Source organism: Anoplophora glabripennis, unplaced genomic scaffold (genome assembly GCF_000390285.2).
Source record: "Anoplophora glabripennis isolate ALB-LARVAE unplaced genomic scaffold, Agla_2.0 scaffold6, whole genome shotgun sequence".
Taxonomy (NCBI): Eukaryota; Metazoa; Arthropoda; class Insecta; order Coleoptera; family Cerambycidae; genus Anoplophora; species Anoplophora glabripennis.
Window position 1 is genome coordinate 645,984 of NW_019416749.1, and position 16,986 is coordinate 662,969.

Here is a 16,986-nt window from a genome sequence, read left to right on the forward strand (position 1 = left end):
AACAACGAAACTATCAAAAACTGGGGTGTACCAGTTATTTTTTTCCATATCAATAGTATATTCTAGTCTCAGAAATCGTTATAAAAATGCTGGCTAAAAAAAATGTTTTATTAATTATTAAACCATGTTTTTTTTTATTGTCCATGGACATGCAATAAAATGATTTTTATTTATTTTTTCTTGTTTAATGCCCCTTTCTACCAAAAATTTTTTCATTGAAAAAATGCAATATCATGGGGTAAAATATACTGTATATTTAATGCATAAATAATAAACTTTATAACAAAATTTGTGCAAATTAGACAACTGACATTACGATATTCGAATTCATTGTCTCGCAAGACATCGGATTTAAAAAAAAAATATCGAAATTGGTCCAGTAGAAGAGATAATGCAATTTTTTTCGTACCTTCGCATTTTGAACCTCCGAGTTCAGTCTCGGAGCGAAAGCCCCCTTCCCCACTTTTCGTGTTTTGAGTCACTTTTCTCGCGAGCGAGCAACAGCTTTTCCGCTTAATTTTTTTCCAGCTTAGAACTCGGAAAAACGAAGCCACTGGATCAAAGATTGTAGCTAAATTATTGTTCATAAATTAACGGTAAATGCCGATAAATTTTGACCACATACATCTCGAGAACGAATAAACGGAATTTAACTTTTTTTTTTAAAGAGCGTCCTTCTGAGTACTTTAAACTTGATAAATGTAATCTAACTGATTAAAAATAAAAAAAGAGTGTTAACTTTAAAAATTTATTGTGGCCGTCCTAATCAACCGATTTCAATTTTTCAAAAACCACTTGAAAGCTTGAGCGGTCTTTTCTATGTGAAAAAATTTTCAAGTATCTAGATGCTTTATTTGAGGCTGTGCAACATTTTGAATATTCTTTTTTTTTCCAAAATATTAAAAAAAAAATTATTTTGCGAAAACTATCGAACCGATTTTAATGAAATTTGGTGTGTGTTGTTTTATTATACTGTAAAGTTTTTTTGCCAAAATTAGAATTCCCCCGGAGCATTTAAAATATTTAAAAAAAAATTATCCAAAAAAACTTGATTATTTTGCCTTTTTTTCATCAATTATTACTATTTTGCAACAAATAAATAAATTAAATTTAAACATTCTTAACTTACAGTTTATTGTGCAAAATTCAATTCTAAAACTTTTTCTCCTCTTCGATATTCTTCCAAAATTCATAGGTTCCAAGATACAGGGTAGAAAAGTACCCACGGTCTATCTGAAGTTACGTGAGAGCGATAAAGTAAGCCATAGAAATCCATGCGATAGAGAAGGATGGCTATAATGAAGGCCTCTCATAGTCACCGCCCGTTTCGCCCTTCTACAAATAAGATCCACTTCTTATTTGTGGAAGAGCGAAATGGGCGTTGACTATTAGACGCCTCCATTATAGCCATCCTTGTCTATCACATGGATTTCTATGGCTTACTTTATCGCTCTCACGTAACTTCTGATAGACCATCGGTACTTTCCTACACTGTATAAGTAAAAAACTCAAATAAAATAGGTATGTTTTAAATTTTTTAAATATTTAAGGAAAAAAAATACTTTTTCGCTCCCCGTTTCAACATATTCGCCCTATTATTATTATTTCTTTAAATTATTTCTTAACTAATGGACATATTGTCCACCTACTATTCAGAATATAAAGTATTCTTTATAAACGACTTTCGATTAATGCAATCCATACATTTAGATAATATTAAGTGCATAGTTATCAAGAAAAAATCATATAACTTGACAGTATTGAGAAGGAAATAATAAGAAATTTATTCCACGCTTATTAAATAGGCACAAAATAATCGGATATAACGTTCTTCTGAGTAAGGCGTAATGTTTCCAAGATGTTTAAAGAACCTCATTGGGAATTCAAAACAGATAATTACATAATTCAGTACCCCTTACTGGGTTGTTTAAAATTTACCATGGATGGTAAATCTTGTCTACCCGTGCAAGAATTTATTGTGTGATTTATTTCTTCCTGCTGGACTTTAATTAAAGAAAGCCCTGCTGTTTAGAGTTCAAAAATACGCGTTCTCAGGAACAAGCACAAACAAGCGTTTTTATGCATAATTTTCAGTGAACTAACTAATGTTTACATATTAATATTATTTCTAAACATGCCAATCTGCTAAATGGTCTAAAAATTGATCATTCATTGTCTTTGTCTACATTACAAAAATTTAAATGACATACTTATAAAATTACATGTATAATAAATATCATAAAAGATTTTTACAGAAATAAAAATGACATGTAGGACATGCAATTTAATAGCATTTATATCTTACACAATTCGAGCAGTTGCATCGATTTTGATAGTGTGACTGTCAAAATTATTTTTAGTGATTTTTGGCTGGGAGTTATACACATTTTTTCAAATACTTCTTTGGAAGAAAACTATGTAAGTAACCGATAGAGTTACCTATAAATTTGCATGCTCCGAAGGTTAACCTTCAAACATTTTATTATTATTATTATTTTTAAGATACGCCTTTTAAGGCGTTTCAATAAAACTTAGTATAGGCCAGGTTGTATCAAATAGCCTTTCCTTTTAACACTCAGACCAAATTCTATTCAAATATTTCCGTCTATTAAGAAACAGCGTCTTAAATTTAGTTCCACGAAACAACATTTACACTGGCATTCGTTCATCTAGTGCCAGTGGTTTACTTGTCGAAATTATTCAGTCTCATATCATAGTCTGCAACATCCACTATTCACACAATTTGAATGTCTTAGTTTGTCAAATATAAAATTATTACCACAGACAGCTTTATGCGATCTAAATACCAATGTTAAATTAGTAGCAATATATGTTTAGTTCCTTGTATCTATTCTGTTTTATTTTTTATTATAAGTACTGTATACAGGATGTCCCTATACTTGATACAAAAAAGAGTACAGACGTAGGAAGTGTGTGGAGGTGGAAAGTGTCCATAATTGAAAATTAATTTTGATAGTATTCTTTCTTTTAAATTATTATTTTTTAACTTAGTTTTGTTTTTCTATTTTGTGTTATGTGTAAAGTGTATTTATCAAATTTTGTTAGTGAAAATTACATTAGCAGACAGTAAGATTTTCTAGGCTCTTATTTTAAGAATATGTACGGTTCTAACATAGTAATTATGTCCAATTAAAAACTAAAAACAAAAAATGGCAGAGGCGCCGCTCGATGTGACATAAAATCAAAAATATTTCCTAAACTGTTAATTTTACCGAGTTGAACCAAGAAGGTATTATCGTTGGCAAATTCTTCAGTGAACTTATTGATACAGACAGATTGTGATCGTCATCTACTTAAAAATTCTGGGTTGTCAACCATTGGGCATAATCCGTCCCTGGCGTTCTGGGTATAATGAAGTTCAGTTATAATATCAAAAACAAGCTGTACGCATGTGTTATCGATCACCAAATTTGCAGCATGCTGAACGTAATTGTTTTGAGAATAAATAAAAATAACTTTTTAATTTTCACATTTGAGGGCCCGTAACTTGTTAACGAAGGCCCGTATGAAAAAAATTTATATGAAGAATTGATATCATTTTGTCCTCATCCATCTGTACTGGCCTTTTTTCTATTTTCAAATACCGGGACACCCTGTATATCAGTATTTTAATCTACAACTTTAATATTATGTAAGTATTTGTATGATAAAACTGTTTTAACTTTAACTTAACTTTTAACATTTTTGCTTGTACGCAGTTATGTTTATGGAGACAGCAGAGCATAAAACTGTACCAAATTATTTTACAATCCTTATGTATGTAAATAATTGTATCACCTTGATACATTTTTATGATTTACACAAACTGCATTAAGAGTTTTGTTACACAAGGTTACAGCCAATTGTCAAACATTGAACGTTAAACTCATTTTCTTCTTCTATAGGCCAGGAAATATAGAATGTTCATTTCTCAGCTGATTTTCCTGGCCCATCTAAATGTTTTAATTTTTATTCATTGAATGTGAGTTTACAGTCGTATATTTGACATGTCAATAAATATGGATAACTGAACACGACAACAATATTCGGTAACGAATTGAAACCTGGATCAAATAAGGGTAATAATTCGCTTGCCTATATTCATGTTAGTTTTGAATGGCTAATCGAAATTGATTTCCCATTTCAATAAAATGTAATAGAATCTGGACGAAACGACTTTAGAAAACTTTTTGATTCAGTATCTAGTAGAATCATAAGCTCGAGAGTTATTTGTATAAAAGCTAATTGTTTAACTTTGTTAAAATCACGTATGTGAATAATCTTTCTTGAATTTTTATACCGGGTTGTCTGGAGTCTCAACTATCAATCCCCATTTAAAAATTTTCGATTTTATCAATTTTAGCAACAATTATAATTTTTTCAAAATTTCTTAGAAAAAATACTTATAAACATTTAGAGCTGGAGCTACCCGTTTTGCATATTCTTCAAATGTGATTACAGGATCAAATAGAGGAAGGATTGACGAAAAAAATCCACTTCTGATCTTGTGGATACGATGAATCGCCATCGAGATATGAAAGCTCAAAATTGAAGTGAGTTTACGGCAAAACAACGTACTGTACAATAACAATCAAAAGTGATTTTGATTGTTTGACGCAAAGCAAAGACTTTAACTATGAAAATTTGTTTAAATCGGAAATGTATTTTAACTGTTCTGATGCAAAAAAGATCGATACATTTCACAGGAATCGAGCAGAGAGTCAAAGTTGGGAGAAAAATGCGCCTTTTTTATTTTTTTTTACATTTAACTTGATCTAAATCAATGAAGCTACCCTTGAAGTATGCCCAGTTTATTAGTGGACGTAAACACCCGGTATATTATCATATCTTCAAACACCAAACAAAAAATCACCCCTTCGGGTAAACTCATCTCTTTCTTGGAATATTTAGCGGTGCAATGTTTTCTCATTTTCGCCACACAGACAACCGTTGAGGATTATGCAACGATGATACTTCGGGGCGGTGAATACATTTAGGTCAAAGGTCACGGAACTGTTCGAGGACTCGGCAGGCTAACGCGTGAACAGGAAGCCAGATTCAGGAGATTCTTTCGACTTCAGCTGGCTGTCAGCGTGCGCCGCTTTTGAATTATTGATATACACAGCGCAGATAAATTAGGAAGAGATTCGACATTTTTCATTATAAACTGGCACGCGCGCATTTTTAGCATGGTTGTGTTGCGAACGGTAAATGGTTTATTTTACTTAAATGAAAGACAGTTAAATAACGTTCTAAGGATTTACTTATCTAAAAAATGTCAGACAATATTTTTCTGGTATTATGTGGTTAGTTTAATCTTTATTTTCGAGGAGTAAGCAGTGAACTTCAATCTTCAAAATCTTCAATCTTCATTATTCTTAATAATCCCGTCAAGATTAAATTTAAAAACAAATACTTATTGCGAACACACTAGTTCTTGTCTGGGTGTTCACATTACGCATTTGTTTTCAAAATTGATCTGCGAGTACCTTAAGGACGGGATTTTGTACAAAAAATATCGCCCAGCGTGAGTCACGAAACGGTACCCCGGCAAGTGCTGCTCTTGCTCTAGCGGCCAACGCTTCAAGGTGTGTTGTTTAATAATTTACGCTGGGCCTATATTTTAACAGGCCTCGCGCCCGATTGTTCAGGAACGGCTCCAATTTGTGTACATACAGTCTTATAAGGAAAGAGAGTAAAGATTTTATTAATCATTAATAGATTATCGAGGACAATAATAATTTTTTTATTAAGTAGGCAATAATTTTTAGTTAATAAGCTTAAACAATCTTAGAATTACCATTCCTTTATTATAAAAACAGATATAATTTTTAAAATTCCATGTAGTTTTTTCTTCAAAAGCTTAAAAAACGTATAACAGGAATAGTCAACAGTCTAATGTTTATATTTTCAAGTTAACGATCCGATACGTAAATTACCCGCTATTTTCAGTAACAATGATATAACTTGAATTATTTTTTTTTACTTTGGCGAGTCGTATTAATTTAAAAAACGCTGCCTAATTACTAAAATGTATAGAAACTTGCTACTAATTACGTTTGGAGAATAATATGTATAGTAGGGTGGTCCAAAAAAAAAATATTTTTTGTTCATGTCTCTTGTGAAAATATGTTAGATTATCATGTTTTAAGAACCCCCTCAAAAAATCAGCTCAAAAAAATTTTTTTAAAGGTCGCTCAAGATTTTTAAAAATTTCCAAAATCGTCAAAAATTGAATTTTTTTTTGTTTAATTTTTTTCCCGTTATTTTATCATTTTCTAGGTTGAAAAAAATCTCGATTCTGAAAATTTCAAATCGATATTTTAATTTCTAAAGGTCACTCATAATTATTTTAATTTTCAGAGTTGAGCGACCTCTAAAAAATAAAAAAATTTAAAAAAATTAAAAAATTATAAATATTTGATACTCACAGTGCGGTAGTAAATTTTGCCTCGAGACATTTATTAAGTGTCTCGTAATTAATTTCTATTATTTTGTTGATCAAATTCAATGAAAAAAAATTGTTACTTCGTTGATATTTATTTTTTAGAGGTCGCTTGAAAACGTATAACAGGAAAAAAAATTAGACAAAAATAATTCTAATTTTACTGACTATAAGTCGCACTATCGTCTTTAGTACTGTGAAGGTCATTTGTCTCGAAAGCTCTTTTTTTATTTTTAAGCAAAACAGAAGGGGATGCTATCTCCGTAAACAACAATCTGAAAAAATTTGTTAAAATAATACAGTTATAAAGGCTATACTGTATACTCTGCATCGGACCGTGAACGCAATTGACCATACCGATACTGTTTTTAAGAATATCATATTTATAACTGTATTATTTTAACATATTTTTTCAAATTGTTGTTTACAGTTATTTGCTACCTGTCAGTTTTTTCTTTTTTTAAAGAATGCCATATTTACGGAGATAGCACTCCCTTATGTTTCACTTAAAAATAAAAAAAGAAGACCTTTTGAGACAAATGACCTTTACAATATTAAAGACAATGGTTCAACTTATCGTTAGTAAAAATTGGATTTTTTTTATCAGTTAACAAAAAAATTAAGACGAGTTAAAGTGAGAGGTACCAATAATTTTATATGCAGAAAACCGTGATTTTTTCAACATTTTTATTAATAACTAACAAATGGGATAACGAAACCAACTGAAATTTTAGCACACAATAGAGTAATAGTGAGGCTATATATGGTCGAAATTTCAAATTTTTTGCCCCTACGTTTTCTTAATATCAGTTTCCAAACTCAGAGGTCTATTTTATTTATTTCGATAGTAAGTGACTAAAAATAAGCAAAAGTTGATTGTCAAGACAATATGAAATTAAAATCGTGTTAGTTATATTCTAGAATCTATTACTTTTTTGGTCGTAACTTTTTTCATAAAATATCCAGTGGTTTCCTACTTACCGGTAAGTAGCTTGAAGATTTGTAGATTTGTAGATTGAAGAAGAAATCTATCTGAGCTAGGCTAATTTTTAAGCTGTAAATTTATTTAAACATAAATAACGATTTTATGTGGGACACCCTGTAAGTAAAATTTAATCTTTATTCTTAATAAAGAAAAATTAGTACATATTATTGGTTTTTTATGCGTTATATATTCGTACTACTTAAGCTTTACAAAATCTTATTACTTAGGTACTTTTAAAAAATTACCCATATTTATACATCAAAGACAATATTATTATGCTTTATTTTGCCACGCATTTTAAACTAAACCAACTCTGTGTTTTCACTTTCATTTTCAAGGGTAGCGACACCTGGGACAGAGCATACAAACTAATTATACTTAGAATATCTTAGAAGCCCTAAAATTCTGGTTTACATATATAATAAACATGGAGTCGTGTGTAAAATGTTGTCATTTTGCTTGAGCACACAAATTATAGAATTGTTAATAAATATTAATCTGAAAATTAAATACAAATGATCCTAAGTGTCCGTTCTAGTGAGTGAAGTAGTTTGATTATTGTGCTTGACCTAGTTCCGTCGTAAATGCAATATATTGACAGACTAACAGTATGGTACTTTGGCATTTATTTAAATTATTCTTCTGTTCTCATGAGCACTGAAATTTATCTCACTCACTAGCGGGAACCATTGCGAATACATTGATATATAATAATATTCAATTATGTTAGTTTCTTCGATGATTTGTGTCCTCATCTGAAGCTCTGTTACACGGTAAAAATATACATACTAAATCGCCCCCTTAAATCAGAAACAGAACAGCTAACTTAACCGTTCTAAAATGGTTCAAGTTTTTACAATTTCCCAAATCCTAAATTAAATACATTCATCTATCTATTGACGTTAATGTACACATCGATTTTTTCACTGTTATCTAACTTTTACGGGAAATTTACTACTTTAACTTAAATTAAAATGTGAAATTTCAATTTCGTGGGTAGAGGAGGCAAAAAATACGACAGCCGTAAATCCAATTAATCACAAGCGTGTTGGGTAAGTTTGTTGGTAGGGCTGTAATTCAAAATATAATTACGTAACATTAAGAAACGGTTTTTTTTTACTGCAGTGCGTAAAATGCTATCTTTCCGCTCGCTGTATGTAAGATCGTATTAAATGTAGGGTGTTACAAAAATGTTTCAAAAACGCTTCGTTTCCGATTTTCCAAATACAAGGCGTTAACATGTTCATAAGAAAATGTTAGTTTATGTCTACCAAAGGGTTGACTAAATCAGTTCAAATTCTGTACGTAAATTTTCCAAAAAATAGTATTTTCTGAAATCCACTTCCAATGCATTTTTAGTCTTCAACTATGCACTCGCTTCGTTTAAAAGGGCTTAAATAGTGCCTAGTGTATTCATTTAAGAACCGAAATTAACATAAAAGTGCGGACCTAGGGGTTTTAATAGCGGTTTCGCCCCGACAAAGTCTAGCCCGAGAACAGCCAAAGCAGATCAAAGATTCAAGAATTTGGTGTTGATGTTATTCAGTTAATTACTTTGTTTCTAATCTGAAGAAGGCACAGCTAAAGTTTACTCACTCTGTAGTAGTCGTAGAATAAATTGTAAAGTTTATAAACCATTTATTTCAAATGTAAGCACAACAAAGCTCCAGAAAATAGGAAAAGGGGCTTTCTAAATTATGTGCAATAATCCAAACGAACAGTTTACCTCATCAAATAAATCGGGGAGGGCTAAATAACAAACGCTGTTTAATTAATTAGTATTTTGTTCTACATATTCGCTTCATAGAATTTAATTATATACGCAAAAGGAATACAGATAAAAGCTTTGTTTACGAGTGTCGTGCTAGTATATCCACAGACGCTAAATAATAATTATGTTTGCAGAAATCCCTTAGACAAGTATAACTGCAACGTAACAAAGACTGGTTTATAACGTGAATAAATTAATTGAAAAAAAAACGCACTATAAACGAATATTTAACAGTTCGCTTACTATGAGGGAAATGTGAATTACAAGAACCTACGTTTTACTGTTATTGTTTGTCGAGTTTGTAACGTGGAAAAATTACCGGAAATTTGCTGCACCATTAACTGCTTTTCGCAGCCACCGACTCGGAAGGAAAACGGAAAAATATAACATGAAATTCAAAAATGTGATTTTTCTGAATAAGAGTACAATACAAAAACTAATCCTTTAATACGTTGTGCTCTTTGTGGGTATAAAAATCTAACAATACAACGAAGTGTATGTTTTGTTGAAACCACACATTTACGAAGAAAATACTCTTCTTGCTTAAATTTTAGAGGCTTCTGGTGGAATGGGCATACGTTTTGAAAAATGCTTAACGGAGTCTTCTCTAATTATTTTAAAATATAGATTTCCAAAACAATATACATAGATGGCGCACCTCCACATTTTCGCCTCGATGTAAGAAAAAGTAGGTAGTATGTACTAAATTATTGTTTTCATTTAATTCCTCCATTTTTTGACAATTATGAAAAAGTAGGTACATATAAACCTTATATCGCTGAATTCGTCTGTAGAGGCTATAGGTACTATAAAATATAGAGGGTCCTATTAAAAAAAATGTCGGTAATGTTATAGGTCTGTCAAATATGGCTCAAAAAAATAGAAAATATTGCCGAAAAGTGACAATTTCTATTTACTAATTGATCTGTTCAGTTTTTTTTAATCTGAACTGGAAAACAAATATAAAGTCTATTCCATCATTTTGGGTCACGGTGTATAGTGGTAAGAGATGGTATAAGTTGTAAACATTTTAATATTCCCGCTACAACACTAAAAAAAATGGTTAATTTGATGATATCGATGATGTGGAAATGTCTGATTTTCTATTGTAAGTTTTGTAAACTAATAAATATTATTGAGTTATAATGGTCGAATAATTATTTCTAATTCCATTTTTATTATTAAATGGAAAATATACTTTTAGGTTAAATACTTATTCCGAACTTCTAGCGGATGTTTAGTTTCAAACCATAAATTTAGGGGAAACCGTTTGGGAACTGTTGGCAACACTTAAGCCAAGCCCAGGAGTAGTGACAGGTACTGTCAAATAAATTCAGCTATCGAATAATTAACAATCAGTAGACTTCAACTGTCGAATAAATGCATTCGATGTTGGACGTGGGGGCTATGAAATCTTCATTTATTAACTGTAGAAGCTACAGTTTGTACGTTTTCCTAAATATCAGCTTCAGTTTTAACGAAAATTTATAAATTTAAACAAAAACTCACCGTGTACATATCCTGGTTCTCCCTGCATGGGTGGGTGTCCTGGAGGTAGTTGATAGTTGGGTGCCGAGTGAGGCGATGAAAAAGCACTAGAGCATCCATGGCGACGACCTATCAGAACGATTTGCGTCACATATCTATAACCATGTATCCGGATATGCGTTTTTTTTTTCAGTTCAAATGTACACAAATGGTTCAAAAAGAGGTAAAATGGAAAAACGACACAATCAAGAGAAGGACTTTTAAAATATTTTAAAGGTTATTAGCATAGGAACTATACAGGGTACATTTTAAATGTGTCAGTTTTCAAAATTGCGGATATTTACAGATATAATTTTTTTAAATCCGCTGAAAACCGCTGTTCACATCATTTATGCGTGTGTATCCGCGAATTGCAAGTTTGCCAATACATATGTCAAGAAAATTATTTACATTAAGACCAATTCTTTGGTTCATACTGAACGTTAAATCTCTAATGCGCTATTCTAGTCTGTTTAAAAAGTTAAAGTGTAATTATTCAGAAAATAAATTTAAAAAGCAAACATAATTATTTAAAAAAAATAATCTGTCAAGTTAAAATTATCTTAATCTTCCCACCTATGAAGGTACCGATAATAACAAGTAATCAATCTAGAACGGGAAATTGACAGCTGAAAAACCAAAAATGAAGACTACATGGTAAAAATATGTAACCTCTAAGCACATTACGAATTAATTTAAAGCATAGAATAACGAATACTAAATTTGAAGTGAGAAATATGTATTTTGATTGCGTACAAATATGCTTTAAATAAAATAAAACAACTTCCACTAGTACGGAGTGATTTTGAAACTTATCACTTGTTTACCGCAACGCTTGTCTCGAAAATCATGTGAACAATCGAACATTGAGTTTATAAGCCAGATGTGAATAACAGGACACAGAGGACACAGATAGTACTGCAGAAAATATTGCCGGATAGGAATGTCAAGGGAAAGGAGGTGAGTGAAGTCGACGGTTTTCAACCAGTTCTTGTACATATGAATTTTAAATGTTTTGTTATAACGGAAATTATGTTATTAGTCCACAAAGTATTTTAACAAACTTACTTGGCGACAACTGATGGGGCGGTATTGGAAGCACGTGCTGAGGAGGTCCCATATTGTGCTGCTGGCCATGCACCACGGTGTGATTATGTTGGATGCCTGGTCCAGGAGGCGGCTGCATGTTGGAGAGGGCATCCAGCGGAGTGTAGGACTTAGAGGAAGGCATAGAGTCGCTGTTGCTCTGAAAATACAAATACAAGAGTGATGGTCAGGTCTCGTTGGCTGAAAGACGAATTCGGAATGAGATGATGATAATAATTGTTTCGCACTGTTAATTTAACAAAATGACAAAGATCATGGTCTGCTGTGTTATGATGTGAGGACGCAATCATTAAAAAAAAATTGAGGAACTTGTAGGTATACTTAAAAAAATACAATCTGATTTTCTACCATCCCATTAATCTGTTTTCTAATTCACATTCTTAAAATAGCATCGGTGATTATGATTATGTTTGATCTTAAAATAATTCCAATTAAAATTACAATTTCTTGAGATTGTGCTATTTAAAAACAAAATTAGAGGAATTTTAAATTCAAGCATTTGTTGATAATATAACTTTATGTAATGAAGATACGAAAATGTAGACTACGCTAGTGCTACTCATTTTGATGCGAATAATCGATAAAACACAACCTTAGTCAAAGATTGGCTTCTAATGTTTAGGCTTGGCCATTTTAATTAATAGAATATCAAGCACACAAAACAGTCCAAACCCAAAGATCTGACATATTATTTAAGACGTATTTTGTTGAGCTGAAAACGATACCGTAGTCAGAATTTATGCACGACAATTAGAATCTTGTGAAATTTATATTTAGGGTGAAAACGGACCAAAAAATTGCTCTATCATAGACCAAAATTAATTTTGCTCTACATAATATCTTACATATCATTTCAGACGTAGTTTGACCAGTTAAAAAAGATGTCGTTGTCAGAATTTATGCACAACCGGTCAGAATCTTGTAGAATCTATATTTAGAGTGACAACGGACCCAAAAATTGCTCTATCACAGTCCAAAATTAATTTTGATCTACATAATATCTGACATATCATTTCCGATGTATTTTGACCAGTTAAAAAAGATACCGTAGTCAGAATTTATGCACGACAGCCAAAATCTTGTGAAATCTATATTTAGGGTGAAAACGGATCCAAAAATCATAGTCCAAAATTAATTTTGCTCTACATAATATCTGACATATCATTTCCGACGTATTTTGACCAGTTAAAAAGATACCGTAGTCAGAATTTATGGACGACCGGTCAGAATCTTGTAAAATCTATATTTAGGGTGACAACGGACACAAAAATTGCTCTATCATAGTCCAAAATTAATTTTGATCTACATAATAACTGACATACCATTTCCGACGTATTTTGACCAGTTAAAAAAGATACTGTAGTCAGAATTTATGGGCGACCGGTCGTAATCTTGTAAAATCTACATTTAGGGTGACAACAGACCCAAAAATTGCTCTATCATAGTCCAAAATTAATTTTGATCTACATAATATCTGACATATTGTTTCCGACGTATTTTGACCAACTAAAAAAGATACCGTAATCAGAATTTATGCACGACCGGTCAGAATCTTGTAAAATCTATATTTAGGGTGACAACGGACCCAAAAATTGCTCTATCATAGTCCAAAATTAATTTTGATCTACATAATAACTGACATATCATTTCCGATGTATTTTGACAAGTTAAAAAAGATACCGTAGTCAGAATTTATGCACGACAGCCAAAATCTTGTGAAATCTATATTTAGGGTGAAAACGGATCCAAAAATCATAGTCCAAAATTAATTTTGCTCTACATAATATCTGACATATCATTTCCGACGTATTTTGACCAGTTAAAAAGATACCGTAGTCAGAATTTATGGACCAAAATCTTGTGAAATCTATATTTAGGGTGAAAACGGATCCAAAAATCATAGTCCAAAATTAATTTTGCTCTACATAATATCTGACATATCATTTCCGACGTATTTTGACCAGTTAAAAAGATACCGTAGTCAGAATTTATGGAGGACCGGTCAGAATATTGTAAAATCTATATTTAGGGTGACAACGGACCCAAAAATTGCTCTAGCATAGTCCAAAATTAATTTTGATCTACATAATAACTGACATACCATTTCCGACGTATTTTGACCAGTTAAAAATGATACTGTAGTCAGAATTTATGGGCGACCGGTCATAATCTTGTAAAATCTACATTTAGGGTGACAACAGACCCAAAAATAGCTCTATCATAGTCCAAAATTAATTTTGATCTACATAATATCTGACATATTGTTTCCGACGTATTTTGACCAGCTAAAAAAGATACCGTAATCAGAATTTATGCACGACCGGTCAGAATCTTGTAAAATCTATATTTAGGGTGACAACGGACCCAAAAATTGCTCTTAGTCCAAAATTAATTTTGATCTACATAATAACTGACATATCATTTCCGACGTATAAATTCTGACTACCGTATCGTTTTCAGCTCATCAAAATACATCGGAAATGATGTGTCGGATAAGTTTGGACTTTTTTGCGAGACTATTCTATTAATTAAAATGGCGAACCTTAGAGCCAAACTTTGACTAAGAGCATTTTTTCTTTGCTCACTACAAACAGACCCGAAAATCTCTGATATCAATGAAACATTGTTCGATAATTAGAATGACATTCTCTGTTAGCAACTTACGTTATCGGGGGCACTACTGGACGAGCTCTGCAGTAGCGTCTCGGTTGCCACTGCGGTGGCGGCAGTCTGCGTATGGCTGGTGGCAGAGATCCTATACTGCATACCTGCGATACTGCAGTAGCCCTCGTGGTGAGTCGAACGCGTCGTGCTGTTCACGTAGACACCGGTGATGGTGACGTCGGTGTCCTGGTTGAGGATCACAGCGACCTATAAATAAATAGGACAAAAAAACTGTGTCTAAGCTAGACTGAGATTTTGAAACATGTTTTTAATAAGATATTCTGTGGTACGGAATTACAATCTTTACCTACATAGTCCACAGTACAGGCCCCCTCTGGAAAGTTGATTACCACATACTTTATAACTCCTGAGGCGCTTTGTTTTGACGAGTCTACCACATTTTTCGTCTGCGACTTTTCTCGATTCCTCCGCTTTTCCACTCGGAAAAGTCCAAAAACATGGCAATTTCCCGGGGTCTTGAAAAGTCAAGACCACATCTTTTATTTTCAGCTTAAGTAACTGGAAATTTTGTTGCAAATGCCGATTTAAATTTGTCCGACAGAAATTCTTCTGACATAGACGTGTCTACCGGTCGAAACATGCCAAAATAACAGGGTACTGAAAATCAATTACCACATACTCATAGGTAATTTTTAGTAAAATTAATTGTACTTAAATAATTAATTTAGTCAAAAAGTATTGTTGTCCGACAAATTTCAAGCCGCGTTTTTTCAGTCCGACAGCTGGAAATCGGAATTTTCACGGGGTATGGAAAATCGATTACCACATATCTAATTTTCATTTTTTCCACTTTTAAATTTACTGTACAAAATAGTGATATAAGTGTCCGACGATTTAATGGCCCCAAATTATTAAAAAATCAATAAATCAATATTTCACCCCAAAAATTTCATATTTATAAATGGTTATTAATTATTATTATGTAAATTATTATTTGTTTCAAATAAATAATTATAATATTGCTTATTTTATGCTTACATTTTAAAAGTTATAAATAAATGAAGTTATTTTTGAGGCGATTAATACGATCTTAGTGCATAATGCATTATTTCTAAATAAATTAATATTATACTTGACACAAAAATCCTTTTTTCTCTTTCAAGTTTTCATTCGCGTTTGTTATTTTTCTTTACAAAAATTGTTCTATTTTTCTAAAAGAAAATCCCATAACTTTTGTGCATAATTTTTTTACACCATACATACTTACTTTTTTGAAATCGTTTAATTCTTTTCTCGATATTTGTTTGGCTAAATTAAGCATACAGAGATTTACAATCACAAGAATAAAACGAAAAATATCTACAGGGTGTTTCAGAAAGACCTACCGTAAATAAAGGGGGTGATAGTATGACAAAAAATTAGAATTTTTTGTCTTATGAACTCTATGTCTATCTCCTCTTGTTTTCGAGATACAGAGAGACAAAATAAAAATTTTTAAATAACATTTTTATGAAAATTTCCAAATGGTGCGAAATATTTTTATGAAATTTGGTAGTCCGAGGTTTTTAANAAATCCCAAAACTTTTGTGCATAATATTTTTACACCATACATACTTTTTTGAAATCGTTTAATTCTTTTCTCGATATTTATTTGGCTAAATTGAGCATATAGAGATTTACAATTACAAGAATAAAACGAAAAATATATACAGGGTGTTTCAGAAAGACCTCCCGTAAATAAAGGATAAACTCTATGTCTATCTCCTCTTGTTTTCGAGATACAGAGAGACAAAATAAAATTTTTTAAATAAAATTTTTATGAAAATTTCCAAATGGTGCGAAATATTTTTATGAAATTTGGTAGTCCGAGGTTTTTAAGGGTGCCAAATACGCTAGTCTAATTATTTTTTGTATATTTCATAGAAAGCACTAGTTATGATACATTCTTATTACAATTTTAGTTATATTTTTTTTAAGGTTAGGTTTTTTTACCAGTCGGGCTCCAATTTCTATTGTACAATTTTATTTTCTAAAAATAATGTACTCTTGTTAGAATTTCCTAATGTGGACGATTTTCGAGAAAAAAAGGCTTTTAATTAAACTCTTACAATATTACACCATAAAATAAGTGACTTTTCTCAAAGTAAGCTTGAGCTTTGAGAAGAGGAGATAGACATATAGTTCATATGACAAAAAATTCTTATTTTCTGTCGTCCTCACCTATATGGAATTTTGCTTAATACATGAAAATACTTATTAGAAATACATGTGCACATTTTTTTCCGATTTTTTTTTCAACATTTTTTGTCGAACTGACGATTTGCTGATATATTTTTGTCGGACATTACAATTTTTGCTTATAAAAAACACTTTTCTATCGTGTGTTAGTTTTGTCCGACATGTGATAATCGATTTATCATACCCCGTGAAAATTCCGATTTCCAGCTGTCGGACTGAAAAAACGCGACTTGAAATTTGTAGGACAACAATACTTTTTGACTGAATTAATTATTTACAATTAATTTT

The 16,986-nt window shown here is 31.5% G+C and overlaps 1 protein-coding gene across 2 annotated transcripts in view; it reads right to left on the reverse strand.

Annotated features, from left to right (window-relative positions):
- Positions 1-16,986, reverse strand: part of LOC108911080 — a 259,915-nt gene that overhangs the window by 232,454 nt on the left and 10,475 nt on the right. For both annotated transcript variants that reach the window (XM_018715925.1, XM_018715918.1), the window contains exons 3-5: positions 14,500-14,706; positions 11,797-11,974; positions 10,711-10,818 (exon numbers count right to left, since the gene is read on the reverse strand). In XM_018715925.1, coding sequence (XP_018571441.1) covers positions 10,711-10,818; positions 11,797-11,974; positions 14,500-14,706 — 493 coding nt within the window. The remainder of the gene's footprint in view (positions 1-10,710; positions 10,819-11,796; positions 11,975-14,499; positions 14,707-16,986) is intronic.